General features: G+C 37.7%; 2 protein-coding genes across 2 annotated transcripts; both read right to left on the reverse strand.

The window, feature by feature from the left end:
* Positions 1-525: 525 nt before the first annotated feature.
* On the reverse strand, positions 526-3631 carry LOC113339861 (aluminum-activated malate transporter 10-like). The gene is made up of 5 exons (XM_026585085.1): positions 3104-3631; positions 2859-2999; positions 2402-2674; positions 2208-2326; positions 526-2109 (listed from the first exon to the last, which is right to left on the reverse strand). Exons 1-5 carry the CDS (start codon positions 3450-3452, stop codon positions 1465-1467), a joined length of 1527 nt encoding a protein of 508 aa, XP_026440870.1. The 5' UTR covers positions 3453-3631; the 3' UTR covers positions 526-1464.
* A 1156-nt stretch (positions 3632-4787) lies between these two features.
* On the reverse strand, positions 4788-9324 carry LOC113340193 (transcription factor LHW-like). Its single transcript, XM_026585405.1, has 9 exons — positions 8813-9324; positions 8362-8451; positions 8168-8267; positions 8003-8044; positions 7839-7898; positions 6190-7746; positions 5993-6094; positions 5755-5901; positions 4788-5660 (listed from the first exon to the last, which is right to left on the reverse strand). Exons 1-9 carry the CDS (start codon positions 8905-8907, stop codon positions 5349-5351), a joined length of 2505 nt encoding a protein of 834 aa, XP_026441190.1. The 5' UTR covers positions 8908-9324; the 3' UTR covers positions 4788-5348.
* Between the last annotated feature and the right edge of the window lie 4543 nt (positions 9325-13867).

Below are 13867 nucleotides of genomic sequence, written 5' to 3' on the forward strand. Positions count from 1 at the left end.
TCGCAGTTCCCGGTCATCTGACATACTAGGTTTGTGTTGTATTTTCTTGTTCTCGTCACTTGTTGGTTCTGTGGAACCAGTCATGCTTGCTAATTGATTGACAGCATCGACTATGTATTTGCTTCTTGCACTAATTTCCACCAGTAATGAAAATATGGTGACAAGTTTTAGAATAAGTTCTGTTATCTCCGTCTGTAATGGTAAGAGTGTTGTTGTTGTACTACACTTACTGGCATGTTGGAGTTCCTGTAGTGCACTACTAATCTCTCCAATTGAAAACTCTGTATTTGAAGATTTCGACATTGTTTTTTTGATCATGACAGTCAGCTTTTTGAAAACTGCCGAAGAATTTAAGCTCAGCTTTATACAGACATTACTCAGATGCTTCTTTGTTCTCTCACGTGCTAATATTTCAGTTGCAACTCCGCAGAGCTTCTACGCATTGAGCACAAGGCCCATTAGAAGGCTCCCTTCTTACTGAATTAAACCCTAGATACTTCGGTCAGCAAAGAAAAGACGGTCAGATTAGAAAATACAAATCATCCGTTAGATCAATATACTCAACGGTCTCAATTAAACCCTAGACCAACCAGACAGATTTGTACAAGTCTTATAAAAAAGAATAGTTTGTCCCTCATTTCTTAGTAAGTTCCCAAATCTGAATCCGAGTTAGAACCCAAACCCTAACCCTGAGATTTATCAGAGATCTCGATCTAGAAAGTCTTTGATCATGATAATTATGAATACAAGAGCAACAACAATAACTTGTCAGCACCGATGATATCTCCTCTCAAAAACTCAAGACAAGCTTCAAATCTTCACTTCAAATCCTCAATTCAAGTCCAATGGGCAACCGTTATTGCTGACATGAATTGTAAATGTAGATATTCCTAGTTGACCTGTGGATGAAATTTGAACTCTTGTCGAGTGGGTTTCCCTTCTAGTTATCTGTGAGCATAATGATATCTCCTTTCGAAAACTCAAGACAATGTCTAATCCTTATTTCTCTACAGTGTTTCACCACCAGAGGTTATCTTTCTCTGTTGAGTTTGCCTGAGTGCTTTGGCGGATTGATCTTCCCTCCGGTTCTTGGGCATAGAAAATTGTATCAGTCTAGAATCTCTGCATCTTCCTTTTGAAGCTCCTAGAAATCTAAAACATAAAGATCTTCCTTCTGTTCAGTTTTGCAACAAAGCAAAGTAAATGCCAAAGCATGGACTTGGTTCTTCAGGTCTAATACGAAAAAATTATAGCTGACATGAATTTGATCTATGTAAATGTGAATAGTGGGTTTCCCTTCTAGTTTGTGCAGATTGAGCCTAAACTTGTAAGGATTCTTGGTATTATGATATAATGAAATTGAGTAAATTGCAACTACTTTTGTCAGTTATTTCTTTTCCCTTGTATATAAGAATTACTACAGGTAAAACTGTCTTACGCGAAGAAATAGATAAATTACTACTCTTAAGCTTGTTGAAGAATCTTCATTTCATTTTTATCTTGCAGTTCTTGATCATCTGACGCAACAGGTTTGTTTTGTTGTTTCTTCTTTTCATCAATTATCGATACGGTGAAACCGGTCATGTTTGCTAATTCATTGACAGCACCGAATATGTCCTCGATTCTTGCACTGATTTCTACAAGTAACGAAGTTATGGTAACAAGATTTAGAACCTCCATCAAAGGTGTATTTGCTGCCTGTGTCGTCGGAACAAGTTCTGTTATCTCCGTCTGTGATTTAACGAGTAGCGGTAAGAGTTGTGTTGTTGGTGGTGGGATAGGTAAACACTTCATGGCGTGTTGAATTTCTTGCACAGCACTACCCATCTCTCCGATTGAAAACTCTATAGTTGAAGATTTCTTCATTGTTTTGATCATGACAGTCAACTCTCTGAGAACCGCCGAAGAATGAGAGCTCAACCTTATGCAGACATTGCTCAGATGCTTCTTTGCTCTCTCATGTGCATGTATTTCAGAATTGATGCAACTGTTGAGAGCTTCTATGCAATAAGCACAATTTCGAGTCAAGGCCCCGATTTTCAGGTACTGATTCCATGGATGCTGAAACCTGAATTGGCCATGAGACGGCTCCCATCTTGCAAAATTAGCCTGCGCAGTTCGAGCATACATGCATTTAAGAAAACCAAAAACTGAAGAAAAGAGACTGCAAAGTGCAAACATTTTGGAAATATGGGATAGTTATTCACCAGTGAATCTTCCGTCCCTTTCGTGTTCAGCGCAGATTTATATTTGAGAATTCTCTTACAGCGTTCTTCGTCGCCATCTATTAGCGTCTTCTCATCTTCGAAGTATTTGAGTACACATTCTGCATTTGAAGTTATTGATGAATTGGTCATCTGATGACATTGTGTTCTAGCATATGATTTTAATGTGAACTTACCATCCAGAGAATCAGAAATCTTTTCCAAGTTACAGACAATGAGAAAGTGCAGATCCTGACCAGCCCAAACGGGACGAATAAATATGCAAATGAGCATGCAAATGGCAGTTCCAAGTACAACAGTCGAAAATCGGTGGTGAGCTAATTCAAACAGTTCTTCAACACGGTAACCGGAAACAGAAACGAGGCTGAAAGTCAGAACAAATATCATGGCACCGTAGTCGAATCTCTGTTTAACTATTGGGATAAACCTAGAAAAGGTAGCTGCCGAAGCTGCAGGAAAGAAACATGCATAGTTAGTATAAGAAAATACATGCATGAAACTCAAAAAATGAAACACTACCTCCGTTTTAGGAAAAGTGATACTTTCCGACTAAAAATATGCGAAATCGAAAAATGAAAGTACCACTTTTCCTGAAACTGACAGAGTATTTGTTGCAAGTACTCTCATACGCACCGAGAAGGAAAACTGAGGTTCTGAGGATTGCAGCTTCAAAAGTTTCTCCACAGTGAGCGGCAACCCAGTGAACCCCAATAGCTAGAGCTCCTGCAAGAAAAGTTCCAGCTACCCGGTTTAAGCCTTTTGCCAGTGTTGCACCTATGAGAACAACAAGATGAAGACGTACATCAAGTTCGATTCAGGTATCTTAGACGTACAATTACTTTCATGAAGAGATTCATGTAAAATTTTGCAGCACTTACCAACAGTGTATTCAAAAACTACAACAACAGTAAGAACTGCCCACATAGCATTACTACCAATACTTTCATATAACGGTCTCATATAGTAAAACAGCGAAACGACCGTAAGAGCTAAACCCACTTTCAAACAGTGAAAAACTCTTCTCGGATCCTCAGATCCTACTCCGCAAACTTTACCCCAACCCTGTGATAATTTTGACATGAACCCTGAAAGTAAACCAGCAAATCCTAACCAAAATCTCTTAGCTAGTCCACGCTCACTCCGATCTTGTACCTCTTTCGATCCATGATCACCCGCTATCTGTACCTTACACTCCAACTCACTAGACACTTCTCCCTCATTAACCATCTCTAGATGATAAATGATTTTCCCAGCAGGCTAGAGATTGTTGTTGAATGTGCACCGAAGAAAGAAAAAGTATCGATAGTAAGTAGGGAGAAGCTATAACGAGTTAAGGAAGCACTTGAAATGTATAAATAAGGTCTCCTGAGTACAAATGTTGGGTCACAATGGAAGCTTATATAAGTATTGCAATAATCTTGCTATTTCTTAGGGTCTCAGCATGCACACATGTACTGCAATTATCATGTCTTCTCTACAGCGTCTCTGAACCGCTAATGTAATGTAAAAAAGAAAAATGCATGCTTTTTCAAAAGCATAACTTGAAAAGTTTCAAAATTCTTTTACAGCTAAGTTAGTGGTGCTAAGGGGTTGCAACTTTCAACAGTATACTCAAATTAGTGGACACAAAACTATTTGCTATAAAAAGATCAAAGCTCTTCACTTGTTTTTCAGCTACATGTGCCATGAAATTCATGTTCGCGATAAGTAACGAATCAAAACTTGCCTCGCATTCATCAGTTATCATCACCATAAGTACTATTATCCGATCCACGCGCTTTTTTTATACGGTTTATTAGCGAGCTTTCGGTGCTCCACATTAAAATAAGGACACGGTGACCTCAAGGTTAAGGACTAATTGAACAAGCATGGGCTATACATCACCAACTGCACTAAGATATTTTTAGACAATTGATATGCATGTAAGATGAAGTGAAGTCACTCTTAGAGTTTTCAGTTGTAATGCCATGCATAATGCATATTTTTAGAACTTCTTTCCCAGTTAGTGGGAATTTCATATATACAGATAATTTCATAGATAAGAAAAGTTGGCAACTGCACCAACTCTACCCACTATGTAGTAGCTAGATTTTGCAAAATCAAGCTTTACTTGGGTGAATACATTGTGCGGTTCGGGTAGGCATCGAACAAAAGTAAAAGATCAAGGTTGTACTGATCAAGAAGTCTTGAATCGATTCTCGTTAAACATAGGACGGTTCTACACATCACATAACAGCATTTTGATAGCAACTTCACAGAATAAAGCAAAGTTAAAAAAAAATAAGTTCTTTAGACCAAAGTAGTAAGGCCAGGATGGATATTCCTGCAGACATAATATACCTATAGAAATAGGGCATGACCTAATTTAGAGCCTTCTTCTCTAGTGGGTTTTTGCTTAGATATGAAAATGACAATTAGGCATGTTAGGGTATACATTTAAGTAACATTTGCAAGTTAGGTCAGTTTAATCTGTTCATATTTTCAGTGGTGAAGGTGGGATGATATCACTTGAAAAAGCAGCACTTATCTCCACCTTTAGTTGATCTGAAAAGCTAACACAACTATCAAAAATGACTTTGTTTAATATGCTAATTTCATAAATTAATATATGGAGCTTAAACTAATACTGTTTGTAGTGACACTAAACATGGATACAACTAATGTTTATTACAATTTTATGACAACAACAATTTTTTAGGCACTGACAAGAGAGCCATAATAAGTGGATTCTTAGCTTCACATTCTTGTCTTAAGTTTGCTGCTAATTCCCGGAGATTCTTCTGCGTAAGCATCTGTTTGTCGAGCCACTATTCGGCTAGAATCTACGCAAATCTTTGACGACGTAGACGCACGTATAAGTTTGCCGTACCAGAAGTTCACACCCATGTCACATTGCAGAATTGACCAACTTCTCGGAGAACGGATTGAACGAACCCAATTGGCGGCTTTCACCGCTCCCTTACAGGAGCACCTCTAACAATTTATAGCAGCACTATTGGTCATCTTCAATCTCATTTCAACTGGCAGTAAGTAATGCAGAAGCTTGATGGTTTGCCTGGCTTTTCACGGCCACCGTTTTTAAACACTTGAGGTATTCTATGATGTTTAACCGCGTTCTTTAATTCAAACTGATTGGGTGTCGCACTGGAGATTTTGCTGGTATTCTTTCAAATGTGGGATAATGCTGTCAAGAACTTTAGTTGGCTGCTGCTGCTTACTTGAATTGATCCCATCTGTTTCTGTTTGCTGTAAGAGGTTTGCTAGAGATAAAAATACATCCATTCTGGTTACGTCCCGGTGTGCCTGTACCTCGACAATTAACCTTGCCCAGATCTTATCGTTGCGAGCTTCCATCACTCCCTTCAGGATAGTTAGTCCAAAACCTCTTATTTTGTCTGCTATCTCGAGAAAGAAGCCCCGTTCTTCGCAAAGCATCTGCAACAATAAATCCTGCAGGTTAACACTGGACTCCAAAACAAGCTTGTGCAGTTCTTGTAGTGTATTAAGGATGACTAGCTAGGCTTCTTACCTCTACTAGCATTTGACCTTTGGAGCTGAGATCTTCAACCAGAATAGGGCAAAACATGGATTTTCCGCCAACTTCAAATGCCCAAGTAGCACCACCACCAAGATTTGAGTTTTCCTTTAGAACTACGCCGTTGTCTTCACTGATAATCTGAAATTGTTGCACATTTCAGAAAGTTAAGACAATGTCTTGAGCTGATTCTAACATATGCAAAATTGAACTAAGGAGGTAGCATTGTTACCTTTGGCTCCTCAGCTTGTTTGAGTGTGTCTGAGTATTTAGTCACACCTTGCAAGAAGAGCATGTGTTTGATAGTGCGGTCCAACAAGGAGTCGATGCTACACTGTTAATAGAACAAAAAATCAACAAAATCAACAAACTCTGCCCAAAAATATAAAAATTTACACAAAATGCATGCACCAAGATCCAGAAATATACCTTAGCTCCATTTGGCACAATCTCTCGCAACTCCTTAACACGATCTTGTATGAGCTGACGGTCTTTCGGCCTTGGTCTAGTGCTTTCTCCAGGCCTGGCTCTTTTCCTGGTCACTTTTCCTTGTTGTCCAGGTTCCTTGGAATTTGTGGTAACGGCACTCCCGGAATTGATGCTGTAACTGTCTTCAACCCATGCTCCTAACTGGGACTTCACAAGATTCTCCTTACAAGTTGTGTTCATGTCTGACTTCTCTATTTTCTCCGGGTTCGATTTAGCTGCGAAAGTGTCCATACTTTCTGCTAAGCAAGAAATGCTTGACGACTGAACTTGATTCCTGTATTCTGATGCACCTCCTGTTCTTGTTACTATACTTTCTGACAACTGCTCCTCTGACTTCGGCTTAGTATCCAAGAATGGATTACCCACAATTTCATTGAAAAGATTTTCAACTGAAAAATCTGCAAAATAATCTGCCTGGCTAGCAACTTCTAAATTTGAGATGCATCCAGAGATACCGCTACTCAAAATCGGATGACTAGCATTATTTGCTGGCATCAAAATATCATCCCAACATTCCTTCTCTATGCCACAACTAAAATCAAACTCCATGTTATCAAATAGGCTGCTATCAATAGGAAGTTGCATGCGAACATTCAAAGATTTCTCCTTCTCATCACATGTGTTGCGAGAATCCAACGTACTAACTGAATTTTGCATGGATGAAGCTGAGAAATTGACTGGGATACTGTCAAAAATTTGAGCCTCAACCAATCCAGATGGTGCAGCTGCAGCTCCAACTGCTTGTTCAAGATTGTCATTTGGTAATGCAGGCAATCCTGCATTACCCTGCTCTAGCTGTTGAGAACTCCACTGGGACATCCTTGGTCGAACGTCAGATGGAAATGCCACATTTGCTGTGCCATATCCAGCAGTCCTACTAGCCTCTACTGACTGTGCATTATTGACGGTACTACTTGGCGCACTGGAACCTTGCAAATTATGCAATGCAGTAATAATTGAATCCTCTTGCAAATTCTGAAATTTGTTTCCACAAGAAACAAGAGGTTCTGGATTTGAAGGGAAAATGTGCTGGGAACCCTGCATCCCCATCCCAGAAAGCAATTGCTGCTCGAATGAAGTCAGTGCATTCATCCTTGGATTTCTGGTGGCAAAATTCTGGGTCAAACTGGGATGTGGTAACTCAAGTTTAGGTGTTGATAATATCACTTGAGCTGGTTGAAATTGGTGTTTATGGTTGTTAAATGAGGACTGATTTGTCGAGTTGCCCATTCCAGCAGCATTATACAACCCTGAGGTGAACGGTAAAGGCAACGAAAGAGTTTTGGCTGTTTGGGTCCTTCTAATATGGTCATTGCTGGCACCACAACTGGAGTAATAGTTCTCAAAATCAACCGCAGATGGAAGGAACCCGCTCGGATCATACATTTCACTGTTCAAAACCGAAGGCGCGTTGCCTGAGAGAAGAAGCTCATCAATTCTCCCAAGATGTTGAAACAAACTTTTGATTTGATTCGCAAATTCCAACCTTTCTGGTATCTGTAACAGAAGTAATGACATAGTTAGCATCAAGTCCTTAAGGAATACTAGTTTAAGTACAGATCAAGTATAGAGTTTTTGCAGGTACTGACCCTTTGGGTAGATCCGAACTGAATTACGCCTAGTGGAGCTACAGAAATTACTGCAATTGTCTGCAAATATATGAAACACCTATCAATAAATTTCTATACCTTCTGAGATATATGCAAGAACATACAAATGGAGAGTAATTGAAGCAGAAAGAACATGTTCTTACCTCAATTCCGGAGGAAAATTGCCGGTAGAACTCAGAATTATCCTTTATAAACACAATGTACACTCAAATTAGTGCAACATCTTTACAATGTTCAAACGAACGGGCGAATGAGGAACAGAATTGGATTGAAAAACACAAGACAAACATGAACATAGTTCAATTTACCTGAAACACAATTTGACTGTCTACTGATTTCCACTTCCCGCAGTAAGTATCAGAAAACATCCATCGATCTTTACCCGTAACAGCGACTTCTCCAATTATTCTAAAACCCAAGAAAAAAAAAAGCAAAATTTAACGATAGTGAACCCCAGATGAACATGGAAAACAAACTGAAGAAGAAGAACAAAAAGACATACCCTTCTCCCATGATGTGAGCTTGTTGAGACATTTTCTCAATCAATATACGGACCTTTTCATCATAGTAAGCATCTTCCAATGTCAAGAACCTGGTGGTATCAAGCACAACCAAAAAATCACTCAACACCAACTTAAAGCTTCAAATCTAAACCCCTATTTTACATCCATAGCCAGAGGGGGCAATTGCCACTCCCCCAACCAAAAATTATTCAACACCAACTTAAAGATGCAAATCTAAACCCAGGGGAGGGCAGTTGCCCCTCCCCAACACATAAATCACTCAAAAGAGCCAAAGCCCACTAAAAGCTGAAAACTAGAACCCCCATTCACACCCATAAACCAAAGGGGGGCAGTTGCCCCCTCCATTTATAAAAGGAAAAATAAAAAGTAGAGAAACAAAAATCAATTTCTAGTACTAGAAGCTAAAATGGAAGTAGTTTTCTAACTTACATGGAATTTCTGAGATTAACACGCCAGAAGACACCATAAGACCAGCCATTGTTGGAGCAGAGATTTTTCAAAACCTCTTTGAGTTGAGTCACCATCTTTCTTTGTTGTTCTTGATGTAAAAAAAAAAAAATCAAATCTTTTGAGTGAAAATAATGAGATTTTTTTTTATCAGTGGGTTTGATTAATCTAACTTCCACGGCAAGATCCTCTTCCTGATTGTGTCTCCCAGAGATACCCGTGTCTCTCAAACTCTGGTTCTGTAATTTTCAACAACAACCTTGTTTCCATTAACAAACTTCCAGATTTCCTTTCAAATACAGATGAACAATAATAATAATAAGTTCTTCTTCTCCCACCCTAACTCCCCTTAAGCTTCTTCTGAAACAGGGGAATAAGTGCAGAAAACAGGGGAAGAATAAGTGCTTAAAAACAGGGGAATAAGTGCTTTTTTTGAATTGAAGTTGTTTTGTTTTTTTTGGAAGTTCAAGTGTTGGAAGTTGAGAAGACAAATCTGAGTCTTGGTTTGGTGGTATATATAAGTTTGAAAAATGAAAATGTAAGTGGTAATGATTCAAAAGTGGTGGTGGTAAAACAGGGGGAAAAGTGATTTTAAAAGAAGCTATTTTAAGTTTTTTTTACTTCCAAGGAAGAAGAAGACACTTAATTTGTGTTGGCAGAGAATGTTTGGTATCCACTAAACACAAAAACAGAGCCCTTTATACCGGTCATAGCCAGTCAGTCAGTCAGTCATTTCATTTGAAGAGAATCTACTGCATTTTTTTTTACCACTGACTGACTTATCTTGAAAGTTGAAAAAAAAAAAGAACCCATAATTATTATCAATTATTAATTACTAGTAAAAAACAAGAATAATAATTCGATTATTTTTTGTGGGTTTTGGAAATCAAAGTTCTTATAGGAAACAACAATAATTATAGAGATAATTAGTGTTTTCATTTTGAAGATAATGATCATTTCCACATTAACCTAAGAGCATAGGGTATCAAATCTCGAGGACCTATCGTCGAGATCTACTACGTAGCCGCACCTATCCGATTACCTATCAAAACACAGAGGTCTTGTTGTTTTTACATCAAAAGTGACACGTCTGAATCTAACATCATGTTTGTTTGGGTCTGACTCGCAATCTGAATTGAACGTATTTGTTCGGGATGATTCAGATGCGGATTGTTTGTTTTTTTTAACATTGTTACTTTTCTGATATCTGAATCGGAGTCGTTTTGTACTGACTCGTTTGGTACATACTTGACTGTAATTGAAGAATCTATTACTCTGCTAGTATTTTGTAATTTTTGATTTAGATATAAAGAGCAAGATTCAAAAGCTATGAGTCATATTCAAGAGTCAGAGATCCAGTCTCCAGACGAGTCAGTTAAATCAGAAAAAACAAACAATGTGTAACTCATTATATCAGAACCTGACTTATTGCAACCAACTCCAAATTCATTAAATACAAAGAATTTTAGCAAAATTTTGAATTTAGTTAGATATGTGTCAAATAAATCAGGTATAGTTTCGGCTGAGTCAGACATCGAGCCAGATTGACCAGATCCAATCAGACAAGGTGATCACAAGATCGAGCCACGTCGTGGCGCCCTCGCCATAAGGGAACAAATAATGTGCATTTCTATCCTTTTCATTGTCATGTTTTGTGTAGATTAAGATTCCGTTTTTAGGTGGGGCGGTAAGAAGCAGTAGGGTTCTAGGTGGTTCAAACTCTATGACCTTGCAGAGTGCAGCCTAGTAACACAAAAAAAAAAAAGTGCAGCTGCAATGAACTCAGCACTGTGGTCAAGAAGAATCTGAATTCATACATGACCAATGAAGAAGCTGTCGATCTATAGTACTACCATAAAACCTAGAACCCCAATTGATGTTGTGACCACCTGAAAACTGTCATCTCCTCATCTTCTTCTTATTCCAATGCAGCTGCTGGTCCTAAACATGCACCAAAAAAGAACCTATAGGTGATAGTTCTTGGTTTAACCTAAAGCTATATAGAAATAAAAACAGTGATTAAACAACAAAAGAAGGAAAAGAAGCAGAAGAAGAAGATTAGGGTTTTGCTTTTTAGTTTTACTGCTACTCCTTTTGCCATTTCAAACCAGACTCATGTTAACACGCTGCACTCGCGGTGATGCCATTTTTAACCAATCAGGAAGTCATTTAATTTGTACTGTACTCTACAGTAAACAAAAACTCATACTCTCAGGTTAAAAAAATATAAAGATGAATAGTACGTTTGTTTGCAAATGCTTTGTATAAAAAGTATACATGTTTTGTATATGGTTTGGATCTTTTAACGAAGCATCATCAAGTGTAATAGTACTAGAACCATGTGGTTCTCCACTTCTAGCTGCCATGATCCATGCATAGTGATTCAGAGTAAGTGATTGACAAAGGACTCGCGGACAATCTTTTTTACTCCAACTTCAAAATGTATGGGTGAGAAAAAACCGTTGAGAAGTAGTGACAGAAGCAGGATTGAAAATCTAGACAGACTAAAACAGTAGAGTCTACCAAATGCGAGTTTGATATCATTGTGAGTTTTAGAAAAGTGTTTTTCCTGTTATGCTCTCACCCATAGTTCCGGGTTGCGTAACTGTTGACCCATTTAGGGTTAAGTAGGTAAATTTGTAGAAATTTATCACCTGGTTTTATGGTGTAGTTTGTAGAAATTCAAACCTGGGCGAAGCCGAAAGTTGATTTTTTTACTTGCAAAATCCGCCATTTACTGGTAGTGGCTGACCAGTGGAAAATAATTAAGCTTGTAAGTCCCCAAAGATCCATCCAAGTGAGGAAAAAGGCAGCAGGCTAGGTGCTCAGCATTTTGACCCTTAATCCAACTACTACTACTAAATGCAAATTAGTGAATGCAATTAAAAGCAAAGCAACATGAAAATTTATATGATTGTTTGACTTGAAGGAAAAATTATAGCGCATGAGATATGGAAATGATAGAAAGAGGACCCATCTTAAATATATGCTTAGTTTGAGAATCTTGACTTGTTAATTGCTTTAAACAAAAACTGAAGTATAAATCATTTTTGTTTATTTTTTTGTGAAATCTAATCTTTCCAAGTGAAATATTGGCAGACCATCTCTCAAAAGGGTAATCAAAGATATCATCCAAAAAGAAAAATAAAAATTTGTTGATTGACATCACCAAATCATACATGTATAAAAGTATTTATTAGTTAATTGTGAAACAATAATAAGGTGATGTGATTTTATTTTATTTTTGACAGGGCATGGTATCCAAGCCTTTTAGAGCATCTGACTAATCCCTCGAGCAGATTATACAGTCTTCTGGTATCCAAACTTCTTAGAGCACCTGGTTAATTTCTGGAGTAGGTTAAAACTATAAACCTATGTATCCATACCTGACTTGGTTAACTGTCACTAATATTTTAATCATTCAAATCAACACCAATTTTCGAGGGCTTATTTTATTCGGCCGAAAAAAATTGAGCGGCCGAATAATTTAATCCTAATTATCGTTTTAAATATATTAATTTGTCTCCCTCTAAACTAAACTAAACTTCTAATTTTTTTTTTGATTTGGTAGTCATAAAAAAGCCTCATATTTTATGTGTGCCTATGATATCCGGAAACTATAAGACGGCCCCGGTGGTTACGACCACAGGGGTAAAATATTGGTTGCCCACGTGGAGATATCGGACGAACCAGCCAAGTTGATGCGAGGAGTCTGCGAAGCATGGAATCAATCCTCGAATCTTCTTCTCATTTTTTTAGGTGTGCATAGAGAGGAGGAGCTTGCTGCCTAGCTTGGAAATGAGAAGGATGATAAAATGACCCACAGACTAGCAAAGTGAAAGAAAATTAAAGCCTGAAGCTCTCTTCAAAAAGCTGCGACTCCACTATTGCAATATGCATCATTTCCAGAGACCCTTTGTGTTCATTTCTACATAGCAAAAGCTTATGATTTTGTCTCCTATACAAAACACACAAAGTGTTTCGTTTCATCATGGCCGTTGAGTTGAGTACCACCAAGTCAATGCCACACTTAGAATTTGTATCCAAAAGATTTCTTTCTTTTCTTTTTCTTTCTTTTTTTTCCTTCACTTTGAGCCTTTGCAGGTATTGGAAAGAGTAGTAGTAGAGACAAATTGCAAACAGAAGTGTGTTTTTTGAAGTGTTAGAAAGTGCTAATGAGTAAGGTTTAATTTTAGTACCTATAGAGCAGCTTCATGAATCAATATCCTCCTCCCACATGAAAATTTGAATACCAATGTTAGTAGTGCTCACTAGCTATTGTCAGTAGTGTAGTATTGTCATTACTGATCTTTACTTTCTTCACTTTTTACTTTCCCAAAATGAAGTTATTATCTCCTTTCAAAATGTCATTATACAAAAAGCAGGATTAATCCAGAGGATGCCAAAGTATTCCCAAGAGATTACCAATCTGGAGGATCCAACGGCGAGAATTGTCTTGTTTTATATGAATTTGGTAACCCTTTATATCAACCATGTATAAGAAAATTGCTTTGTTTTACTAATCCAAAGCAGAAGAAAATGCGCGAGAATGGAAAATCTCACATGAGATTACTAATCCAGAGCCTCCCGTGTTGAGAATTGCTTTGTTTTATACCAAATGTGCAAAAAAAATAAAATAAGTCATGGATATAAATAAACTGACAAGTACCAAAGTCCATGAAATCTAACTAATCTCAAAAACCGTCTCGCAAAGTCAGGGTTATTAACTACAAGATCATAAATGTGGGTTTTATCTCAACAACAACCTAATGCGGAAAAAATAAGAATAATCTACACCATGAGCTTAAACCATTTGTACGACAAAAATTATGCCAGGTGACTCCAAATTTAAGGTAAATAAATATTCCAGTTGATGGTAAAAAACCTAAAAGCTGCTCTTAGTTGTTATATGCATGACAAATTAAGATTCAAGGTTTTAGCTGAGATATGGAATCCAATGACAAAATGTAAACTTGATAAGATATGAATGCGATAATTCATGAATGTAAGTAATATAGTGGACAAAAAGGCAGAAGA

Source organism: Papaver somniferum, unplaced genomic scaffold, assembly GCF_003573695.1.
Source record: "Papaver somniferum cultivar HN1 unplaced genomic scaffold, ASM357369v1 unplaced-scaffold_21, whole genome shotgun sequence".
Classification (NCBI taxonomy): Eukaryota; Viridiplantae; Streptophyta; class Magnoliopsida; order Ranunculales; family Papaveraceae; genus Papaver; species Papaver somniferum.

Bases quoted from the DNA above. Each gene is read 5' to 3' on its own strand.
- LOC113339861 (XM_026585085.1), bottom strand. From the start codon at position 3,452: ATGGTTAATGAGGGAGAAGTGTCTAGTGAGTTGGAGTGTAAGGTACAG. The intron at 3,000-3,103 runs GTAAGTGCTGCA...TTGTTCTCATAG, and splicing joins AGTTTTTGAATACACTGTTG to GTGCAACACTGGCAAAAGGC. The intron at 2,327-2,401 runs GTAAGTTCACAT...CTTCAAATGCAG, and splicing joins GATTTCTGATTCTCTGGATG to AATGTGTACTCAAATACTTC.
- LOC113340193 (XM_026585405.1), bottom strand. From the start codon at position 8,907: ATGGTGACTCAACTCAAAGAGGTTTTGAAAAATCTCTGCTCCAACAAT. The intron at 8,268-8,361 runs GTATGTCTTTTT...CTTGGGTTTTAG, and splicing joins GCTCACATCATGGGAGAAGG to AATAATTGGAGAAGTCGCTG. The intron at 8,045-8,167 runs GTAAATTGAACT...GTGTTTATAAAG, and splicing joins ACAGTCAAATTGTGTTTCAG to GATAATTCTGAGTTCTACCG.